The 23066-nt window shown below is 31.8% G+C and overlaps 2 protein-coding genes and 1 non-coding gene across 3 annotated transcripts; all 3 read left to right on the top strand.

Moving 5' to 3' along the window:
• The first annotated feature begins 4228 nt into the window (after positions 1 to 4228).
• TRNAL-CAA (transfer RNA leucine (anticodon CAA)) lies at positions 4229 to 4312 on the top strand. Its single transcript has one exon. It is a non-coding gene; the product is annotated as a tRNA-Leu (tRNA).
• A 4298-nt stretch (positions 4313 to 8610) lies between these two features.
• LOC125831705 (delta(8)-fatty-acid desaturase-like) lies at positions 8611 to 10203 on the top strand. Its single transcript, XM_049510890.1, has 2 exons — positions 8611 to 8971; positions 9076 to 10203. The coding sequence occupies exons 1-2, from the start codon at positions 8779 to 8781 to the stop codon at positions 10200 to 10202; spliced, it is 1320 nt and encodes a 439-aa protein (XP_049366847.1). The 5' UTR covers positions 8611 to 8778; the 3' UTR covers position 10203.
• Positions 10204 to 12683: 2480 nt separating this feature from the next.
• LOC125831718 (uncharacterized) lies at positions 12684 to 17144 on the top strand. Its single transcript, XM_049510904.1, has 2 exons — positions 12684 to 13137; positions 16343 to 17144. The coding sequence occupies exons 1-2, from the start codon at positions 12833 to 12835 to the stop codon at positions 16815 to 16817; spliced, it is 780 nt and encodes a 259-aa protein (XP_049366861.1). The 5' UTR covers positions 12684 to 12832; the 3' UTR covers positions 16818 to 17144.
• The last annotated feature ends 5922 nt before the right edge of the window (positions 17145 to 23066 follow it).

Below are 23066 nucleotides of genomic sequence, written 5' to 3'. Positions count from 1 at the left end.
TCACTTATTGAACATGGTCATTAACCCCTGGTTGCCGAAGGCGTCCTTGGGGTGATATATCTCATTATTCCTATGAGGTGGAGATGATGTGGTCAGTCCATAGTTTTTCCTTCTCTTTTTTCGCATTTTTTGCTCAAGGGGCAAGAATCATTGGGATACTTGATTTTTTTTAAAATCTTATCCCAAGACTCTTTCAAGAATAATTTTTGGCATTTACTTGCTCCCCAGAACACAGGTCTATGCATCTTTGTGGTGCTCATTAAATGCCTCACCTCAAGTATTGTTTGCCTTACAACATGATGCATTTGTGAATCCATGAAACTTTGGGAACATAAACTAATAGGTAAAGTTGAAGAGTCCGAGCAACACAAGTCGGATCCTCTGAAATTAGTTTTACTTTTTGAGGATCCGATAGTGGTAGGACAATATTTTTGATGAGTCCGAACACCAGAGGTTTCAACTTCGTGGCTAGCTTTCACTTCACAAAAGTACATTATTACATAGCAATTAACAAAGCACCTCGCTTACATGTCAAATGACAAGCAAGAACAGGGTAGATATAGAAAAGCACCACATGTAGGTTTGTCCTCGCGCACAATCTGCATTTATCGTGTAGCAAACATCACTTCCATTAGAAATTGTTGTCTTGTTTAAGCAAAAAGACAAGCTTTGTTTCCCTAAAACCCACATTTGGGACTTGACAAGAGTGATTCAAATAGACTTTAAGCAATGAAACATGAAGAAATACACCATAGCTAACTTTTCTGATGTCTAGACAGCAGCACAGGTGCAAGTTCAGGAGACATATGTTGTCTTTTATTAATAATAAAATAAATAAAAAAGGGCAGTAGGGCTGTGATGTAGACAGTCTATCCTAATGCAAGCATTATTGGCCGCTTCCACGGCTCAACCCCGTAACGTATAGGTTCATGAATACAACTTTACCGTTAATAATAAGTCACAAGGAGTACTAGCACCGATCCACTTGAGATCATTATGCTGCTCAAAGTGAGAAGTTGGATGAATTAGAGCACACTCGAGAATAGATTCCCTATGCTTGGAGTTGCGAGTCGGTACTTTTGGAGCCTCTCTCTTTTAGGACTGGCCTAAATGTGTGTGATCGATACATTTGTAGGGAGATCACAAGACCGAGACTCGAAGAAATTGACAGGGCTAGGTCAAACTTGGGACGAGCATTGTATGACTACCTAGTGAATTACTGTTTGCAACTCTATTTATGATCAAATAAAAAGAACTTGGAAAAAGTAACTCGGATTAGGACCCTCTTATAATAAGAATCTACTTCTCTCTCCTCAATTTCCATATTCTCTATAGTCTCACTTCACTCTAATAATCATTACAAGTAGAAATAAACAGAGGGAGCACAAATTGCCACTATTTAGAAACAAGATACCGTTAAAGAGTTTGCCATAGAGGGACTAATTCTTGTTCAGAATTTATAATAGTAGTACTAAAAGAAGTTCATCCCAAAATCTCTTTTCTCCTAATATTCCAATCTTATTTAGGACCTCCACTCTACCCTCGTGAATGTTTTTTCCTTGCAGTGCAGTCTTGTTCATGTGAATTTTGTTGGCTACGTAAAATAAGACTCATACTTTGATTGACCAATTAAATAAGTAAAACAATGAGAATTAAGATAGTCCTAAAGAAAATTAACATACAATTATAGAGTTAGCTATTAGCAGCAAGGGGAAAAATCCAAAATTAGACACTATAATCCTTGTTTCCAGAATTATCAAGTTACATCAATTAAGTTTTCACCTAAAAAAGATTTATTGAAGAATCCCTATCGATCAAACTACAACCTAGAGAAGGACCTCAGTGTAATTGGTGCATTCAACTGCCACATTCCGATCTTTATTTTACTATGTCTACATTCTCTTAACAAGAGAAAAATGTCGAGAAGTTTAAAGACAAAATTATTGTTCATGAAAGGAAAAATAACTAACGATCAGATCCCAAGCAATATGGTTTGAAGATTTCCTAGCTATTACATATGCAATTTCTAGTTCTATATATATTTGAAATAACAAACAGAATTACGCAGTAGAAAAAGTAATCTTACAGGTTATTTGTTACTAGATTCGTCTTGATCTGAGCTTTTCCACACATTGTTTTTGTTGCAACCTAAGCCCTTCAGTAGAAAGAGGAGAAACTAGGCTAGATTATCCCCATATGCCAGTAATCACGGTTAATAACCTCTGGATATCTGAAAGAGACATCCTTTGGATTGTATATGATCGATATTTCTTGAGTTTAGGATACTCAATGGTGCACATCTTAGTCCAAAATTCTTTTAACTCCTTCATAATCCAAACATCTACGCCAATTGTCAAATGATGAGAAAACCCACAAAGATCACATCCCAACTCCGAAATACTTTTTCCTTCTCCATAGTAAGGCTGCCCACATTCTCATCAGCTAAACCAAAAGAAATTTCCCCTTCACAAACACACTCGAACTAGCTACTAAAATGCATCCAATCCATTAAACAATGAATCGTTCTCCGAGAATCACTCTTTAAACTATAAATTTTGATTTCAACATGATCAGGCGAACTTCCATACATACAAAAAACACGTACCTACTACCTTATAATCATCACGAAACTCATCATATCCAAAACCATATGTACAGTAAGCATACGTCAATGTAAGTCTAGAATTAGGCAATTCCTTGTACATTCTAATTGATGGATATATTCTATATAAACAAATCATTTGACAAGAGAAACTCACGAACAAGACAAATTAATCCAAAATGCTTCTTCACATTGGTCTTTCATGGGATTATTCAAGTCAGATAGTTCAGTAACACGGTTATCAAATAAAGACCTAAATATATAGACAAATTTGTATACTTTTATTATTATTTTTTTAAAAACAGATGTTAATTGTTTTAAAATAATAATATTCATTTTTAAAAATAATTTTTGTGCATTTTTATACGAAAAATAACTGACGATTTTTTCTAAAAAGTATTATAGTAATAAGTTCATTAACAAATTGATGGAGTCCACCAATGAGACCTCATGAGCTGAGGTGTACATTATGAGCTTGATTAATGTATTGAATTTGAGCAACGTAACAATCTGATATTCTTGAATAATCTTGACTATTTCAGGATTAGAAATATGTAATATTTGACCCATAACATTACCATATTTTTCAATTGCCTTCAATAAAGCATCAAAACTATTGAACATCAATAGGTTATAGGTCTTTTGAGGCATTACTTTGTTAACCTGATTCCATCACAATATCCTACCTCTTTTCACTACCTGTAGAAGCATTATATCATGTATATTATTATGTCCCAATGTTCTTTGTTGTCAACTTTTCTCCCTTTGTTCAAATTCTTGTCTTGCGAATAAGTTTGGATTGGCTTAAAAAAAAATAGTTTTTAAGTTAAAAATAAAAAAGTCAAACTTAAATGAGTTTTAAGTCAAAAAAATTAAAAAGTAAGGGAGACCTACTTTTGGTTTTAATTTTAACTTATTTGAAGTTATCTTTAACCTTGTCAAACATTTATTAACTTATTTTATGTTATTTTTTTGACTTATTTTAAGTTATTTTTATATTTGTCAAACACTTTCAGAAGTCAAAAAGTGACTTAAAAATAAATTTGACCAACTCTTAAATCAATCCAAACACCATCTACATATATATTTTTAGCATCTTCAACACCATCAATTAGTCTCTGCCCAAAATTCTCAAATGTGTTCTTTGCTAGAATTTTCAGCTCGTATTGCTTCGAAGCTAAAAATAATTCGTGTCCACCAAGAATCTGTAGCCCCTTTTCACTTGATGCACGACCAACATTATCACCTTGTTGATGCGTCAAAATTTTGTTAGTGAGGGTTCGATTCCCATGCATTGTATTCTTGCCTTCTGAAAATTTTATTATTAGTATTTATAATTTATAGAAGGATGTTATAGTACACCTTTCTAAACTCTAATATTAAGAATGTCTATAAAAATCTTATTCAAAGTATGTTTTAAGTTTTTTATAAGCAAAAGGTGATCAAATGTGAGAGTAATTAAGTTGAATAACGACGATTCAGACATAATTTCTTATTTAATCACTCTGTCCTCCTATTCCATTTATATTATGCACTTTGGTGTTATATATATATGTAATGTTTTATCTCAAAATGAGTATAACAACTAATACAAATACTAAAATCGTAGATCTAAACAACAAATAAGTCAGGATGGCCGAGTGGTCTAAGGCGCCAGACTCAAGTTCTGGTCTTCGTAAGAGGGCGTGGGTTCAAATCCCACTTCTGACATTTCTTTTTCCTTTTTCCTAACTCATCATTTTGATGCCACAAATTTTTTGGAGTATATATGGTACATAAAATTATAAGAAGAATAAATATTCTTTAATTATCTAAGTAGTATTTAACTAAGACAAAATTAAATTGAGAGTCATATTTTTTTTTTTCAACCCAAGATCATTACACAGGTCAATAAAAAATGTATGTGGAAAATTGTCCCATAGTATATATATTAGGTGCGTATGAATAAAGTCCCATAGTGACAAGACGAATAATAAAATGACAAAGTAATGATATAGGGCTCAACTTAGTACCTTTACACATCTATATTCGATTTGATTTCTTCATGCGTACAATAAAGACATACACACAAAATACACCAGTGAGCTTTGATGAAGAAAAATACTCCGTTCACAATAAATCTCTAAATTAGCTCATGAATAATGACAGGTCATACAAAACTTAGTTTAAGGAAAAAGCTAAATTGTTAAATCTGTATAAATAAAATCTCACATTGACATTTATAATTGCAAACACACTAATCTCACTTAATATAATAGTTAATTTATTCAAGATTTAGAAATAGTGAACATTCCTGTGAAATGATGTGTAAATCTTCCCATGGTCTATCTAAACGAAATTTCCTAGTTTTTCATTAAATGTCCATTTAGAGAGAAGAGAGGGGCATCCAATACTCCCAATCAATCAATCAAACAAACAATCATATTTATTTGTTTGCTTACCAAGAATAATTATAGTCGCTAACTAAATATATATATATAAAATACTAGTTATGTACAAGTATATATATTTTTTGGCTATTATTTTGATGGATAAAAAATATCGATGAATTAACGTGTGATTAATGGTTGGCCTACGATCCCCTTTCCTCCTCTTTTCCTTCACTTTCGGATTCTTCCCAACAGACATTGCAACTCTAACTTGTGATTATTACAAAGAATTTTCCTTGGCGTTTTAGCAGCTTAATATTGGATTTGAATGAATTAGAATGTCATGAGGAAGCTTAAAATTGTAAATTATAAAAGTGATAAGTTAGCTGACCAAAACTATACTTAAAAGCATAATATCATTATATGGTTTGACCAATTCACCTACATATAAAAAAATTATAATATAAAAGAAAATATTTAAATATGTTGGGAGAAAAATCTCCCCCTAAATAAAACTCTCTAAATAACTACATCGTGGATGTTATTATGTTCTTGGTATGAGAATAGTGATCTTGAGTTTCAAGCTTTCCGGAAAGAATACCTAAATATGGAAAGGAATTATATTTTCTTTTAGAGTTTAACTTTTTTTTCGGTAAAAAATTAAATTTCAAATTTTATTTTTAAAAAATAGGATAAAATCCCAACACTTAACTAGTTTATTTCGTAAGGTCATTTCACTTTCCAAGTCGCATGCAGTCCAACTAGTTGAGGTGTTATTCTTCTTATTAGAAGGGTTTTTTTTTTTCTTCTTTTTTTTTCCAAAAAGAATTTTGGATAGAAATAAATATATGCATCAGGAAATTGAATTCCAGATCATAACGTTCGGATTTAAGTTATATACAGTAATATTGAAAAATAATTACATTATCATTGCGCTTTTAATTGACCATAGCAAGATAATTGTTTATTATTATAGGTTAGTAGGTTACTGATCAATTTCAATATATCTATAGTGATTTATGTGTAATGAATTTGTCACGTTTTAATGTGCATTATTATATCAACAGGTCTCACCATCAATTCTAATAGACCGTCTTTTTAAGTGACCAACTATTAAAAAAAAAGTACGAATTTGAAATCTTATTTAGTTACCAAATTGTCGAGGTAAATCCACCCCCGACTTACAGGCCCAATTGCAAGCTATCAATTGTCGAGGTAAATCCACCCCCGACGGACTGGGAACCTAAATAAGCCACAAAAACATAAAAGTGACCAAAATAAGCCACTACTTTAGGAAGTAACTAAAATAGGCTTAGTGGAAGGAAAAATTTCACTTTATCTAATATTCTAAACGATTTCCGTTAGTCTCATAACATGTATATTTTAATATATAACGGAATTATTTTCTACACTTTATAAAATGGAACTATTTCTTACACTTTACAAAGTGGCAGAGAAAATTCCACTTTACAAAGAGAAATATTTTCACGTTTTTATCTCTTTTGCAGTGTTTGTCATACAATTATATTGATTTGACATATCATAAAAACGGAAAAAATTATTACACTATGTATTTTTATTTTTTTATTCTGAAAAATCCTCCAATCTCTATTTAAGGAGGACGTTCAAACATTAACTGGTAGCACCTACAACATACTTTCTATATTTGTTCATTTCAATCTCAAAAAAAAATGTCTTCTAAACCAAAAGTTAGAGTTTTGATTTATTGGGATGGCGAAATTATACATGATGGAAATACCGTTTATTATAATTGTCCTCCCAAACACAATGCTAAATATTCAATTAATGTCCGATATCATAAATTTCTTTCATCAATTTATAAAAGAATGGGTATAAACAGTACTGTTTATAATTTGATTATAGTCGTAAAATACCCTACTTCATTTTTATCACAAGGACAAGTAAATTTTGGAGAGTGAATTATCTATAATGACGAATCGTTGACCGACTTTTTGAGGGTTCCAGATGACTACATAGATCAAATCAAGTTAACAATACTTGAAATCTATGTTAGGAAGGAGCCTAAGACTAGTCAACAACGTTCTCCTTTATCGGTCAATGTCCATCCACTTTATAAAAAGTGTAATAAAAAGTTTCACTTTATAAAGTGTAAGAAAAAGTTTCACTTTATAAAGTGTAAGAAAAAGTTCCATTTTATAAAGTGTAGAAAATAATTCCGTTATATATTAAAATATACACGTTATGAGACTAACGGAAAACGATTAGAATATTAGATAAAGTGGAATTTTTTCTTCCACTAAGCCTATTTTAGTTACTTCCTAAAGTAGTGGCTTATTTTGGTCACTTTTATGTTTTTGTGGCTTATTTAGGTTCCCAGTCCACCCCCGACTTACAGGCCCCAATTGCAAGCTATCATAGTGAGCCTCATTCCTTAAAAAATAGAGTTAATATTTGTGTAAATAGATTATTCTCATAGTCTCATATCATATATTAAACTGTTATTTTATTTATCTCAAATTATCTATTGTGATTATTAAAAATAGATATATTAAATTATTTGTCATTTTAGAAGTTCAAACATAACTAATTATTTTTTCTCATTTCACCCTTAGTAAATTTTTTGTTATTAATGGAGATGACACATAAATAAAATAAACATTCAATATAAAAACTTATGACTTAGACATAAATAAAGGTAAAATAGTCATATACTCTTCTAACTAATTTCTCAAGAAACTTATAAATAAAATAAGGATAAATAATTTGAGACGGAAAGTAGAATAATTCTTTTCGAGTCTGTTGCATAGGTTCATATACTCTAGAAACTTATAAATAAAATAAGGATAAATAATTTGAGCAGGAAAGTAGAATAATTCTTTTCGAGTCTGTTGCATAGGACTTGCCTAGTGTTTGTGAGTTTCGAACATGTGATCACTAGCTCACATGTATCATTTTAATTGTATTTATGTATTTTTTTTCCCCCGATGAAGGGTGTCCAATTGGACACCTTGACAACCACGTGGCTTCCCCCTGCTTGTCTAGTGCGGTTTACATCTTCTATATGGTTTGCAGGCTATTACAAAGTAGGAGATTTACTCAATATGCACAAAGTGCTCACTCGAAGGACAAAAATTGTGACATAAATGATAACGGATTATCCTGTAAGGTAAAAAAAAATACCATTCTTTTCTTTCTTTTAATCGTGATAGACAAAAAGGTCTCCAATTAATCCCTACGTGGATAGTGGTTTGCAATTTTGCGAGACGTGAAAGTCAGTGAACCACATGTTATGTTATTGCTACTTTATCCCCCTATTTTTTTCCAAATATAAAATAAATAAATAAAAAATAATAATAAATAAAAATTAAAAAAAATAATAATATATATATATATATATATCTTTTTAAAAAATAATAAATAAATAAATAAATAATACCGTTTTAGACGTTCCTCTATCCGTACTTTTCTCTCTAATCACAAATCCATTTCCCAAATCAAAACAAACTGAAAAACCATTTTTAAAAGGATAATAATAATAATACATATATTAACGTTCAAAATCATTTATCTTTTCTTTCTATATATAATTCACTCTTTTTCATTCATAAAACCAAAAACAAAACAAAAAATCAAACATCCCTAAAGTAGTTACAAACATCTTTAGGGTTGCTCTAATCAGCCCCCCCAAAAAAAACCAACCCTTTTTTCCTACGTTACATTATTGTTTAATCATATTATAAAGGGGTTGGTTTTTGTTCTTGATTGTTAGATCTTATTAATTAATTAATAATCGTTTGTTTTAATTTTAATTTTAATTTATTCATCATGAGTGATGATAAAAAGTACATTACATCGGAGGAATTGAAGAAACATGACAAACAAGATGATTTATGGATTTCAATTCAAGGAAAATGTTACAATGTTACAGATTGGGTGAAAGATCATCCAGGTGGCGATATTCCGATTCGTAGTTTGGCTGGACAAGAAGCTACTGATGCATTCATTGCTTTTCATCCAGGTTCTACGAGTTCAACTGAATCCATTGCTTTTAGAATTCGAATTAATTTATACATTAATGATCATTTCGTATTTGACTAATTAGATTTTGAAATGTGTTCATAGGTACTGCTTGGAAATATCTTGACAAGTTTTTCACCGGATATCATCTAAAAGATTACGAGGTAACAGAGGTGTCTAAAGATTACAGGAAACTCTGTTCTGAATTTTCGAAAGCAGGGATGTTTGAAAAAAAGGGGCATGGGGTGATTTATTCCTTCTGTTTTGTGACATTGTTAATGTCATTGAGTTTCTGTGGTGTTTTGTTGAGCCAAAATTTCTTGGTTCATATGCTTTCTGCTGCATTATTGGGATTAGCTTGGATGCAAATATCTTATTTGGGACATGATTCGGGTCATTACGTGATGATGACAAATCGGGGATTCAACAAATTGGCACAGATTCTTACAGGAAATTGTCTTACTGGGATAAGTATTGCTTGGTGGAAATGGACACATAACGCTCATCATGTCGCGTGTAATAGCCTTGATCACGACCCTGATCTACAACATTTGCCAGTGTTTGCAGTTTCTACAAAGTTTTTCAAATCATTGAACTCTAGTTTTTATGGAAGAGAGCTGACTTTTGATTCAGTTGCAAAATTCTTTGTGAGTTATCAACATTTTACGTATTACCCTATAATGTGCGTAGCAAGAGTGAATCTCTTTGTTCAAACATTCTTGTTATTGTTTTCGACAAGGAAAGTACCAGACAGAGCTTTGAACATATTGGGAATACTTGTTTTCTGGACTTGGTTTCCTCTTCTTGTTAGTACATTACCTAATTGGACTGAGAGGTTCTTGTTTGTGCTTTTAAGTTTCTGTGTTACATCACTACAACATATTCAATTCACTCTTAATCATTTCGCGGCTGATGTATACGTTGGACAGCCAGAAGGGAACGATTGGTTTGAGAAACAAACAAGTGGTACTATCGATATCGCGTGTGTTTCATGGATGGATTGGTTCTATGGAGGATTACAATTTCAACTTGAACATCATTTGTTTCCAAGGTTGCCTAGATGCCATTTGAGGAAAGTGTCACCAATTGTACAAGATTTGTGCAAAAAACATAAGTTGCCATATAGGAGTTTGTCATTTTATGAGGCTAATGTTTGGACATTAAGGACTTTAAAGACAGCAGCAATGCAAGCCAGGGGTCTTCTTTGGGAAGCTGTTAATACTCATGGTTAATATTTGGGACATGGAGATTTTTTTTAACAAATAAGTACTAAGTAGTATGTTGTTGTTTATGTAATGTGTGTATTTTAATCTATGTTGTTGGATGTATTTTTTGCTGTGTTGTTGATATGGGATTTTGTTTTAAGCAACCTCCTTGGATCTGCTTCAGCATATATTTATGCAAAAAAAAATATGGTTTTGGTATTAGTTGGACATATATATATTTTTTATTTCTCATTTCGGGGTATGATATCTGTATTGATGCTCGACTAATCTGGATTCGCTGATTCATGTTAAGCCCATTAAAAGAGAAGTGCTCCCGAATTTGGTTTTGGGCTTATGTTCCTCATGTAGCATTGAGATCAAATGACTCTATGAAATTACGTCGATACTTTCACATATTATAGGTAACGTAAGAGACGTCTCTATTGTTCTTCCGGAGGATCTTTAGAATTCTCACTGCTTAACTTTCAATTCGTCTCTGACCATTAAATAAAATGTGAACAACCCGTCCTCCTCTCTTTGAAAGAAGTGGGCTTCCGATTTTATCGTGCTTGAAATTTTTTTGTGTTCTCCATATTATTAATTCTCTAGAATCAATAACTTTATACGAAAAACTACTGTATATACTTTTCTATTGAGGTCCATTCTCTATCATACCTTCAAGCTTAAATTCGAGATATCTGATTGAAGACGGAGAAATTCTATTCATTCAATTCTAATTGGTGGATATATAACTGCAATCCTCGTGGAGGAAATTGTGGCCTTTTGAGCTCGAACGTGCCACTTAAAAAAAGTGAACCAAATCTCTTCGCCACATACTTTTGGTCTGCGCTGTTACGTCATAGAGAATATCGTAATTATTTTTTTGTGTATGTTAACTAATATACAAAATTCAAAGTAAAAAAAAGTTCAATTTACTAGTAATAATTTTCAGAAAGAAAATCTATACCATGATTTTATATTACTTCGACAAAAATAATTAGCCTGCATCTACAAGTTATCTACGCACCATCTTTTAAGAAATTTATACATTTCTATTCTGTGTTTAAAATGAATGAGAGTAAGCGATTTATTGAAGTCGTGACATCTGAATGTATCAATATCAATTATATTTTTTAATTACAACAATAACATATTCAGTGAAATTCTCTAAAGTGGGATCCTGGGAGGGCATAGTGTACGGAAACCTTGTCATTACCTCGTGGAGGTAGAGATGCTGTTTTTGAAAGACCCTTGGTTCAAGTTTATCAAATCCAAGTAAAAGAAGAAGCAAACAATGGAAGAAAGCATAACAATGATATAAGAAAAGTACCGTAAACTCTACCCTCAAAAACAAAACAACAAAAAATAGTCGATCATTCAAATACACTAAACAACATGCGGGATAACGAGAACTACATGGCATGGCTAGTCCTTGTTATCTCATGTATTAAGATTAGCAAATCAGAAATAATTAAAGATGAAAAGAAAAAATAAAGAACTATCCAATCCCATAGAACCCACTGTGTGTCCTTAAGAAATTTAATCTCCTCAAGTACTCGTGGTTGTAGATTAATTCCTCCTAAGATAAAACAGATTAACCATTAAAGAAGTAGCAGCACCTCAAACTTTAATTTGATAGTTTCAATTAACTCAAAAAGACAACAACGAGATTACACACACATACATGATCGATTGATTTTGTTGGTAAGAAATGTATGCAAAAGAATTGAAGAATTCAATATTGGAAAAATGAGAAAAAGTCTTTCTATTTATAGCCAACAAAAGGTAGTATGAGAATGTGTTAATTGTGTCTTATCGGAAATGTCACAATCCCTTAGAAAAGAGACAACCTTTCAGAAATGTCACAACCTCTTGGAAAATGCACAACCTTTCGAATGATCAAAACCCTTTAGAGAAGACACAATCTTTCGTAAAGGTCAAAACCCTTCGTAAAAGTCGCAACCCTTCAGGAGAGTTACAATTCTTCACTTCCTATTCACACCTTTAAAACCCAACAATCCTACCACAAACAACAGGCCACAACCCTTCACTTCCTATTCACACCTTTAAAACTCAACAGTTCTACAACATACAACATACCACCTTGACAAGACAACACTCTACTCTTAATAATTTTCTACCCTAATACGAGACCATTACTCTTTCCTATCTATAATCATGTCTTCAGTAATATGAAGCAGTGTCATGTCCTGTCTAATCACTTTTCCCCAATTACTCGATAACTATATTTTCTAATTAAGGAATATGTTCTCGAAAAAAATATATCTATATAAGAGTTAATATTTAAGAATACAAATACAAATAAGGGGGAAAATGTGAAAACAACAAATTTAGGAAAAACTCCTAATAATGTTGATTAGACATATTGATAGTTGAATATTGAATTTCATCCACCAATAGAATTCATAATTTTTCAAATTATCCTAACAAAGCTTATCCTTTTATTTCCCTCCTTCTCAGCCGCGCTATGTCTTTTTCCGATAAGATTTTTCATTTTCTCCGCAACCAAACAAAATCCATCTCTCTAGAATATTCGCATACAATTTCTCTTCTTTCTTCTTCATCACCTAAATTATACGCACAAACAAAAATGTTCACTCACCATCTCTAATTTCGCCGGAATCTGACGTCATCATATGGCTACTCTTTTGCCGTCACCGGACATTTCTTCATTCTCCGCCGGACGAATACACCTAAAGAAACTGGTGCTACGAAGAAGAGTTGTTAAGGCCTGTTCGAGTGTGAAGGATTTGGAGGATGTTGGATTGTTGTACGGACAATTTTCTGCTCCGTTGAAGGTTAATACGATGTCGTCTTCCAAACTTGATAAGGAGGAAGAGCAGAAGAGGAATTACTATCTGAATACGGGTTCTGCTATTCGGATTCTCAGAGAAGAGTTTCCAGCGCTATTTTATAAGGAGCCAAACTTTGATATCTACAGGTTAGAATTCTATTTTGAAAAATATCCTATTTTGTTTGAATTTTATCTATATATGTGATTTGCAAGGCATAGATATCCAACTCTAGTAAATTAGTAGGAGAGTTTGATAGGGACGGAGCTGTATTTTGAGGTTATGTGTGGTAAGTTCTAAAACAAGAAAGTTATTGTGTTTTTGATAAATTACTTATACATATTAAGTGGTTTTATGCCAAAGCTATTGAGTTTTGCCGAATTCGTAATTGGAATGCTAGCTCTGAACCTCAACTGAGAAGGTGAAACGCCCAAACGGCAAATATATAGATGCAGTGTTAGTTGAGGTGGTCAATATCAAAGAGATTACTATCTTTGAAGAAGCTTTAAAGAGTAGGGAATGAGTAATTTGACAAAGGCTATGATCCTTTAATGGCATGTATATGATGATGCTTGTTGAGTTTCAGGAATCACTTACAACGGATGCAAAGAACAAATTAAGTTGGTGTCGACGGGGGAGTGTTAAGCATTCATCACCAACTTAGTTAATATCTAAGTCATTTCATGAAGGATCTAGAATAGTCAAAGAGTTGTAGAGAATTGGGAGGAGCACTCTAGAATGAGAATTATAGAGTGATCCTAGACAAACGTAACTAGGAGGAGTATTCTAGAAGAGAATAGTAAATATCTTTCACTAGATCCTTCCATCACTACCTATAAATAGAAGTGGTCAGTTCAGTTGTTGCCAAGTAAGAGAAAGCAAGTTAGCAAGCAACAAGTGAGTGGGAAATAAGTTAGAGTTGCTAGAGTGTTAGTGCAAGAAGAATTGTGCGTAAGAACTATAACACCAAAGCAGATCCTTACTTTGCAATAATAAAATTCAAGTTGTGAGCAACCGAGTGTGCCCAATAACAATATCCTACAGAATTTTGTAGACACATTTTGGGAGTTGGGATTACAGGTGATGAACACAAAATATTAATCAAGTTTTGGTGCAGGAGGTTGAAACTTCTCGTTTATTTAAACTCTTGTACCTGACCCTAACTAATTTGTGATCAAGGTTAATTAGTTGAAATATCCTGTGTTTTTGGTTTGCTGTTTTATCAGTCTTTTCATTGTGGGAAATTGTAGTGATAGTAGCTTCCTTTTTCTTGAACTGGTTCTATGTACACTAGCTAGAATTCTAGTTATCATCATCTGGCCTATGGGCAAGTGCTTCTTTTAGTTAATACTTCAACTTCGATCTCATCGTACCCTTTTGTAGTCTTTAGTCAGCAAGAAGATTGCCTATGCCTTTAGTAGCTTTCAATCTATACTTGCATCTCAGAATCGGCTGTTTAGACTTGAGAGAAATAAACTCAAGGATAGGAAGAGGAAAAACACTAGAACTACCTTCATATTTGAAAACATGTGGCTACGAGAGATGGACTTTGATAATTGATATAATAGTTGGCTGGATGATGGAACAACTACAAAGTGGCGGGAAGTCTGTCATCCAAATTAGTGAAAAGGTTGAAGATGCTAAAAAAAATTCGAAGTGTAGCACGAGGAGGTGTTTGGAAGGGTAAAGGTGAAAATGAAGGAAATCACAAATGAGGTGAGGGAACTAGAGAAGGAAGAAGAGGGGAGGGAGTGATAAAGAGAGGAAATAGGGTTGGAGACAGAAGCTGAGAGCGATGTAACTTTGTAATTGGAGTAAGGAGTTTCAATTTTTTCATAGGGTTAGCTTGCAAATATAATGAAAAATTTCATAAATTTATGGAGGTGAATGGGGTTGAACATCATGAGGGGAAATGAGGACGTAGAAGGGGCTATTCTAGACTCTTATAGTCAATTATTCAAAGAGGAAGTGGTTTGATGGTCTAAGGGCGACTAGCATTTAATCGAATAGGGATGACACTTGGGTTTTTTCTGATGTGGACAAGTCTCAGTCGGAAAACTTGTGACATATGCTAACGTGGTTTCTGGTAATGTCAGGCCTAAAGATAAACCTCAAAAAGTGCTTTGGCATAGGTGTTGAATGGTAAGGTTGGGGAACTTCTCACTACCTATCTTAGCTTGCCACTAGGTGTGTCTGAAGAGGTTCAAACAATTTGAAGTATGTCACTACATAGTGTTGAAAAGATACTTGCAGGATGGCAGAAAATATACTTATCCAAAGATGGGAAGGAATACTTATTAAGAGCACATTATCAAGCATCCCACATATTTTGTGTCTCTGTTTCAGGTTTAGTTTTGGGGGTCACATGGTATGGGGACAACACTTTTGCATCACTTTCCTAAACATCTACATGATATCATGCGAAAAGGTTATGACAGTCCAATAAGTCCAAAGATTACAAGGTGGTGAAGTCTCTTGGGATTTGAGATTTAGGAGTCTTTTACACGAGTTACAGGTTGCAGAATTTTAAAATTTGGTCGAGTTATTCCACAAACAGAGTGCACCAGAGGATATTCAGGATGTAGGGAGATGGAGGGTGTGAAATAATGCAGTGTTCTTTGTTAAGTCCTAATATGAGAAACTCTTGAAAAGGGAGGAGGTTGCTTTCCGTATAGGTTGTTTTGGATCTTGCAGATGAGAAAGGTGTGTTTCTTTACCTGGTTAGCAATTAGAGGGGTGATCTTGCTAGCTGAGAATCTTTCAAAGAGGTATATTACCTATGTTAATTGGTGCTTTATGTGCACGAATTCAGGTGAAGACATTGATCATCTCCTTATTCATCATCCGGTAATTTTGAGACTGGCGGGAAATTCTCATGTTGGTTCGGTATTTTTGGTGTTGCTTGGCACAATAAAAGAGGTAATGGCCAGCTGGTGCTGTTGTTTTGGGGCCGCTAGACCTTATGTGTGTTGCCTGGAAGGAAAGAAATAAGAAAGCTTTAGGGTGTAGAGATGTATTTTATTCAGTAGAGGAGTAGTAATTTATCACTTTATTTTCGGTGCATCCAAAAGGTTCCTTTATGCATGGAAGTTATGTCATTCTGTAGTCTTTTCAATTTCTTTAGTTTTGTATGTCAGTGTAGTAACAAGGTGAGATTGGTGAACCTCTAGTTTTAGATGATCAAGACAAATAATGTATACTGAAATGGAACCGGCTCAAATAAAGCGGAATGAACATAAAGGATTCATTAGGTGACCTCAACTACTTTGGGATTAAGGTGCAAATGTTATTGATGCTGTTATTGTCGTGATATAATATTTCTATTTCTTGATGGTGTTCTTCTATTCTCTACAGGGATGATATAGTCTTCAAAGATCCCCTCAACACCTTTACTGGCATTGAGAATTATAAATCGATCTTTTGGGCTTTACGATTTCATGGCAGGATATTCTTTAGGGCTTTGTGGATAGACATTGTTAGTGTATGGCAGCCGGTGGAAGGCATGATCATGATCCGATGGACTGTTCATGGCATTCCCCGTGTTCCATGGGAAAGCCGTGGTCGATTTGATGGCACTTCAGAGTATAAACTAGACAAAGATGGAAAGATTTATGAACACCGCGTTCACAACATTGCACTAAAGGGACCCCCAAAGTTCCATGTACTTGCTGTACAGGAATTAATTGGATATATTAGCCGTCCCTCCACGCCAAAGCCTACTTTCTTTAAGATCTCATTCCCTTACTTTGTTAACACAATGCCAGTGGCGAAATTTGCAGATACAGACATCGCCTTGGTTCAATTTTCAGCCTCTGTTAAAGAGAGGTGAAGAGGAACAATCACAGCAAGAAACAGCATTGTGACAAAGTGCTAAAAGTTTTGATCAATCCTCGCAGTGGGTTGCAAACTTGCATCAGAACTATAGGTATTTATTCATATACATTATATACAACGTTTTCAGGATCAGCTCTACGTATCTGGAGTTCATTCTCGTCTTTCTGGGTTTTACTTATCAGTGTTTTGTTCTTCATTTTGAACTCCAGCTACTGACTTGGGCTAGAAATTTTTACAGGTGTATATTTTTGTATAGTATATCTTACTACTGAGTTTGCAGTTATTATCTGGCTGAATATGTTCAACACAATTTATAATGAAATATTTCCCTATATAGAAATTGTGATATCCAAACTCATAAAATAGTTTTGGAGAGTTCACAATTCTACTATTTCTAATCTAAAATGGTCCCAGCAGACATATTACCCAGTGGTTGAGGAGGTGTTGATCCACTTCAATTTGTGTAGATTTTGTAGTGCGTTTGGACATGTATTTCACTTGAAAAAAAATGGAAATTTTGTCAATCAAAGTCATTATTTCACTTCAAATACAGTCAAATCTCATTATAACATCATTTTACTATAACAATTGGATTTTCTCCAAAATCAATCTTTTTACGTTCTGTTTTGCTTTTCTATAACAACATTTTATGTATAACAATAATGACATTCATTATAGTGGTACACTCTTTGTAAAATTACCCTCATTAATGGATTTGGATTTTCATTTTGATTTTAATTAAATATTTAACCAGTTTAATTTGATGGCGTGGACCTCTAACAAGAAGTCATGTGACAAATCGTTTTGCAAAATCGAATATGTTTATTGTTAAAAAATGTTCCAAAGCATGCATGAAACCTCCATACTTATTAGAACCCCTCACAAATGGTATAACAAGTGAATGAGTTAATTACTATCGGCCACTTGAACTTCATCTAATAGTCAATTAAGTGGGTATGTGGTTCAAATTTCAGCAATGGAGACAAAAAATACTAGGTGATCAAAAGGATGGTTCGTGTTGACATTTTCTCTAAAAAGAATGGTGATCATTTTGGCTTCGGACTTGTATATATAGTTAGGCTAGTGACATATTTAGATTTTAGACCTTAATATTTATTCTTTCTCTAATATTGTACTTTGTTCATTTCAATTTGTTTGTCATATTTTGAGTCAAGACGAATTTTTATGTAACGAGAATTTCCAATGTACACGCTTGAATTTTAGATAATTTTAACATGTGTTTCAGTCATGTATATCTGAAACTCAAAGATGCATGAAAAGAAATAATATAAATGATAATGAGTTTGTAAGATTTATTGTTTGTTTGACAAATTGTTCATTGAAGTTTGATCTTTTTATTGTATATGAAACTTATGTTTAAAATTGGGCTTATTTGAAATAGATTTGGGTGTTGAATATTTGAATTTCGAAGAACAAAAATAGTTTGTATAACTTACCTAAATCCCATATAAAATCTAAATTACCTTCTATCCCTATTTTTTTTCTAATTACACAAATCCCATGTTTTTTAGGCAATCCGGATACATAATAAGGATCCGGATACATTATTGTTGATACATTATGTATCAATCTGCTGCGCTTATTAAGGGGGAAAAAAATCTGAAAATCAAATTAAGATCTCATAGTATCCATCCGTTGCGCTAATTAAGGGAAAAAACTGAAAAATCAAATTAAGATCCCATAAATTGTGCTATTCCATTCCAAGTTACTGTCAAGAATTAAATCATAGAGCGTAACAAATCAAAAAAATCAAAATTCAAATTTCTTCTTCCAGTTCATCGTTCTCTCTGTTTCATCCATTATTCGAAAATTTCATAAGATACATAATGAATGTTTCGATCTTCTTACGTTTCTTCTTACTTTCAATTATATGCAAATCCTAACAAAACAGAGAAATTCAAAATTTCAAATTGCTTCGTCCCCCTTGTTTAAGTGAGGTGAGTTATGAAGGATATAAAAGTGATGGAATTGTTGTTGGACAAACGATTTCTTTTGTGAATCTTCAAGTTCATCGAAGATCCTTTCAAAGTAGAAAAAACAAGACTTGATAGATTTACATGTATCAATTTTTATGTATTTATGTATCGTGCTCATAAAATTGAATAATTTTGGGTATATGTATCTGGTAGTAAAAGATTGTCATTGATATGTATAATATACTTATTGTTGGATCTGATACACAATGCTCCAGTTATAGAACATTATGATTTATGTATCAAGATTGAAGATATGTTATATAACTTGATTCATCTAAATGATACATTAAGTGGTGTTTATACTCAAATACATTTATATTAAACATGATAAACACTAATTGAAGATTCAATAACATCATGATTATGTATCAATACAGTAAATATAAACATGATACATTGCATAACAACAAAAGCTACTGTAGCAGTGATGTATGATATCAGTGAAAACGCTAATAAAGGTTAATTTAATGTATCATAAAGTTGAAACAAATGCATTATCAACTAGATACATTAAAAAACTAAACCTTGGATAGAGAAGGATGTTTAGCAACATGTTCTACTCCTCCTTTTTTTTGTATCAGACAAAGTTGAACAACAAAAAATCAAAAAAATTAGTTATGATAAACTATAAGTATGATAAACACTCATTTAGTTATAAAACAATATTGCAGATACATAACAACATCTAATACATAGTCAATCAGACAATTTGACGTAGTTATGTGTCATATACATAATATTTGAACACGATACATTATACATGATAAAATTGTAATGTATCATAAAGTTGAAACGAAGACAATATACATTAAATTAAGAATCAAAATCAACTAGATACATTGAAGATATGAACCTTGCGTAGAGAAGAATGTTTAGTAACACGTTTTGCTTCCCCTTTAGTTTTTGGAATCTTTCTCAATGAGTAATTTAGAACTTGCAATGCATCTTTCATCAATTTTGAATCACAAACACGAGGGACGAGATCTTCCGTTTGTGAAACTAATTGGGTAAGACCAATATTAAACGATTGACAGAGAACCCATATATATCAGAAAAAGATAAACAACGAAAAATCGAAAAAAAATCAATAATCTGATTTGTTGAAAGCAAAAAAATATGATGAAGAAATCTTTCTACACTTTCTCCTTTGCTCTATATCAACTCTGGTAGCTTTTTTCCATTTTTAATAATGACGTCATCTATGGATCTCGATCCAAAGCCCTTACCATAAACACGAATAACTTGATCTTTTTCTTCTTCTCTTTTTGAGTGTTTTTCCACCTTCGATTTCAAAATCTTCGTTGTCAAAATTAAGCAACAGATTTCATTAGATGAGACTAATTGAGTAATTTCAATACTAAAAGATGGAGCATCATCTATGAGTATCGAAATTTTGTAGATGAAAATATTTATAAAAAAAAAGATGAAAACTGATGAACTAAAAATTGGAGAAGAAGAAGAAGGAGAACTACCTATTGATCAGGAAGTTGAAATTGATTGACTAGAGAGAAAAAATATTTGAAATTCAAAAATTGATTGATGGAGGTAATTGCTGGCGTAAAAATAGAAAGATAAATTGTGGAGTTGATTTGGAAAAGTAATGTATCCGAAAAAGGAGAAATTTTGAGGAAAAAAGGAATTTTAGTAATTTTTTAAAATGGTAGGGAATAATAGAAAATAAGATTAAAAAAAAAGTGTAATAAGGTAATTTTTCCAAATAATTTTGACAAAAACAAATTGAGATGCACATGCATAAGATTTAAGACAATTTTTACATGCACTTCTATGCGAATTTTCAACCTCAATTGCGTATGCCTAAATTATTTCCAAAATTGGATAAACTTATAAAAATATTATGCAACAAACATCAATTAAATGACGACTCCAAAAATGGATATTTATACACTTCGTTGATTTTAGATTCTTTAAAGTCTTAATATCAGTATTCCTTATAGAGAAAAGACATAAAGTGACACCTGAACTTGACCTGAATTTTCAAAAAGATATCTTAATTATGCGGGCATCTTATTACCCCACTAAACAATCTTGAACTGATATTATTACATCATTTTTTGTCCACCCGACATAGAGAGTGGGTGCACTCTCTCAAAGAGAGTAAGCAAACTTAAAATAACTAATATAATTTTATTTTTACAAGTATTTTATTATAAATTTTTTATTATTATTATTTTAACTTTTTATTTTTATTTTTTCTCTTTCTTCTTTCTTCGTCACAAATTCATTGTCATCTCCATTGAAACTTCTCATTCTCAATGTCATCCATTTTTACCACAACTTCATCATCCCCTTTTTACTACTATTAGTTTTACTCTCTTTAATTTTAAAACTTTATCTAAATATTTTCTTACATTTCGAACATTTGATAAACCCATTAGATTTCAAGATGATTAGGAGGTATCATATCTAGTTTTTTTTTATTCGATTTCAATCAAGTTCTTTCAATTTTCGGGGAATTCATTGATTCTTTTAAAATTATCATTTCTAATTTTGAAGTTGATACCTTCAAAATTTTAAATTTTCTTAGAAAAATAATTAGTTTTGTTATCAATAATTCAATAAAGTCTAGGAAATAGTATAATTATTTTTTATAAAAAAACATTGAAATAAAGAATTTGATTGGAGATGAAGAAGAAAAAGAAAAGAAAAAAAAATGGGAGAGAGGTTCAACTTGACGTGGGGGAGGGGTGTGTGGAAGATGAAGTGGAATTTAAAATGAAATCAAAATTAAAATAAGTCAAAAAGTAAGAGAGGGAGAAATAAAGAAAAACTTAGAATGAAAAAAATATATTAATTAAATTAACACGTGTCATGTAATGATTTGGTGTGTGAACACACTTGCTTCTTAAAATCTGGGGCTAATCGAAAAATGATATAATAATATCAATTCAATATTATTTAGTGGGGTAATAGGACGGTTGCAAAGTTAAAGTGTTTTTTGAAAATTCGGGAGAACTTTAACATACCCTAGTTGATTATCACAAGTAGAATTTGAGAAATAATATAATGTACACATATTTTATTGCTTTCTTTATGAAATAGAGATATTGTTTTCAAAAAAAATTTGCGTCAAAATGAAAACTATCCAAAGTAGGATTACAAGAAAATAATGCAAAAAAATAAAAAAATAACAGGATACACAACAAAAATAATAATAAACAAAGAAAAAACTGTGCCATTATTATTAAATAATAATACTACTAATAAAAAAAAGCTGAGAAAAGATTAACCCCTTGCCTCTCTCAAATTACGAACTACTGCAATCCTATTATACATATTTATTTGTTTTCAAACAAACTTTCTCACGCTTTATTTATTTATTTATTTATTTATTTATTCATTTATTCATTCATTCATTCATTCAGAATGCGATTCTACGCAACTCATTTAGGGGAAAAATTTCAGTAGTATACCATTATAATCTAACTTATATGTATATGACAATGTATGAGATTTTCATTTTTTATTGTTTACATAAATATTTTAAAATTTGATATGCAATATTATACACTCAAATGTACAATATTATACAAAATTATGAGATATTTGTACATCTATATACAAGTATATACAATATTATACTGAAATGGACTTCATTTTTTCCCCTTGAATAACAACATCAGATTCATTCAAAATACCTCAAAAACTATATCAAATCACTTAAAATTTCAAATTTAGGTAACTAATCTTTTGTAACAATATCCACTCGAAACAAAGCTTATTTGTGAAAACTCAATTTCAAATTTTGAAGTTTCAGCTTCAACAATAATTGTTTATTACTTCAACGAAATGTCAATAGTACTTTATAGTGTATAATGTGATCATTCATTTCACTCCAAACAAGCAAAACAAACAAATCAGTTAATTATCACTATCACGATCGCTAAAATAATCATGCACCTTCATCAGAAAAACCGCCGACTTAACTATAACCAAATTCCTATAGTAATAAAATCACATGTGAAAAATTTCAAAACTCAATAGAAAATGGAATTTGTGAGATGAGAAAAGAAAGTAAAGAGAGATATTAATAGGTTAGTGACTAAATTTGATAAACTTTAAAAACCTTGACTTATTTTAGCAATGTACTTAAATAAATTATACTTTTTAAGTAACTATCTCATTCATTCATCTGTTTCTTAAATACTTTCTATTGCATACTTAACATTTTATACACATCTTAACAACCTTTTTTGTTCTAAGTCGTACTTTAGATCCTTTTTGGCCCA

Source organism: Solanum verrucosum, unplaced genomic scaffold (genome assembly GCF_900185275.1).
Source record: "Solanum verrucosum unplaced genomic scaffold, falcon-dt-bn FXZP01000049.1, whole genome shotgun sequence".
In the NCBI taxonomy this organism is placed as follows: Eukaryota; Viridiplantae; Streptophyta; class Magnoliopsida; order Solanales; family Solanaceae; genus Solanum; species Solanum verrucosum.
Note: the sequence above shows the minus strand (reverse complement) of the source record. Positions and strands in the feature narration are given on the sequence as shown.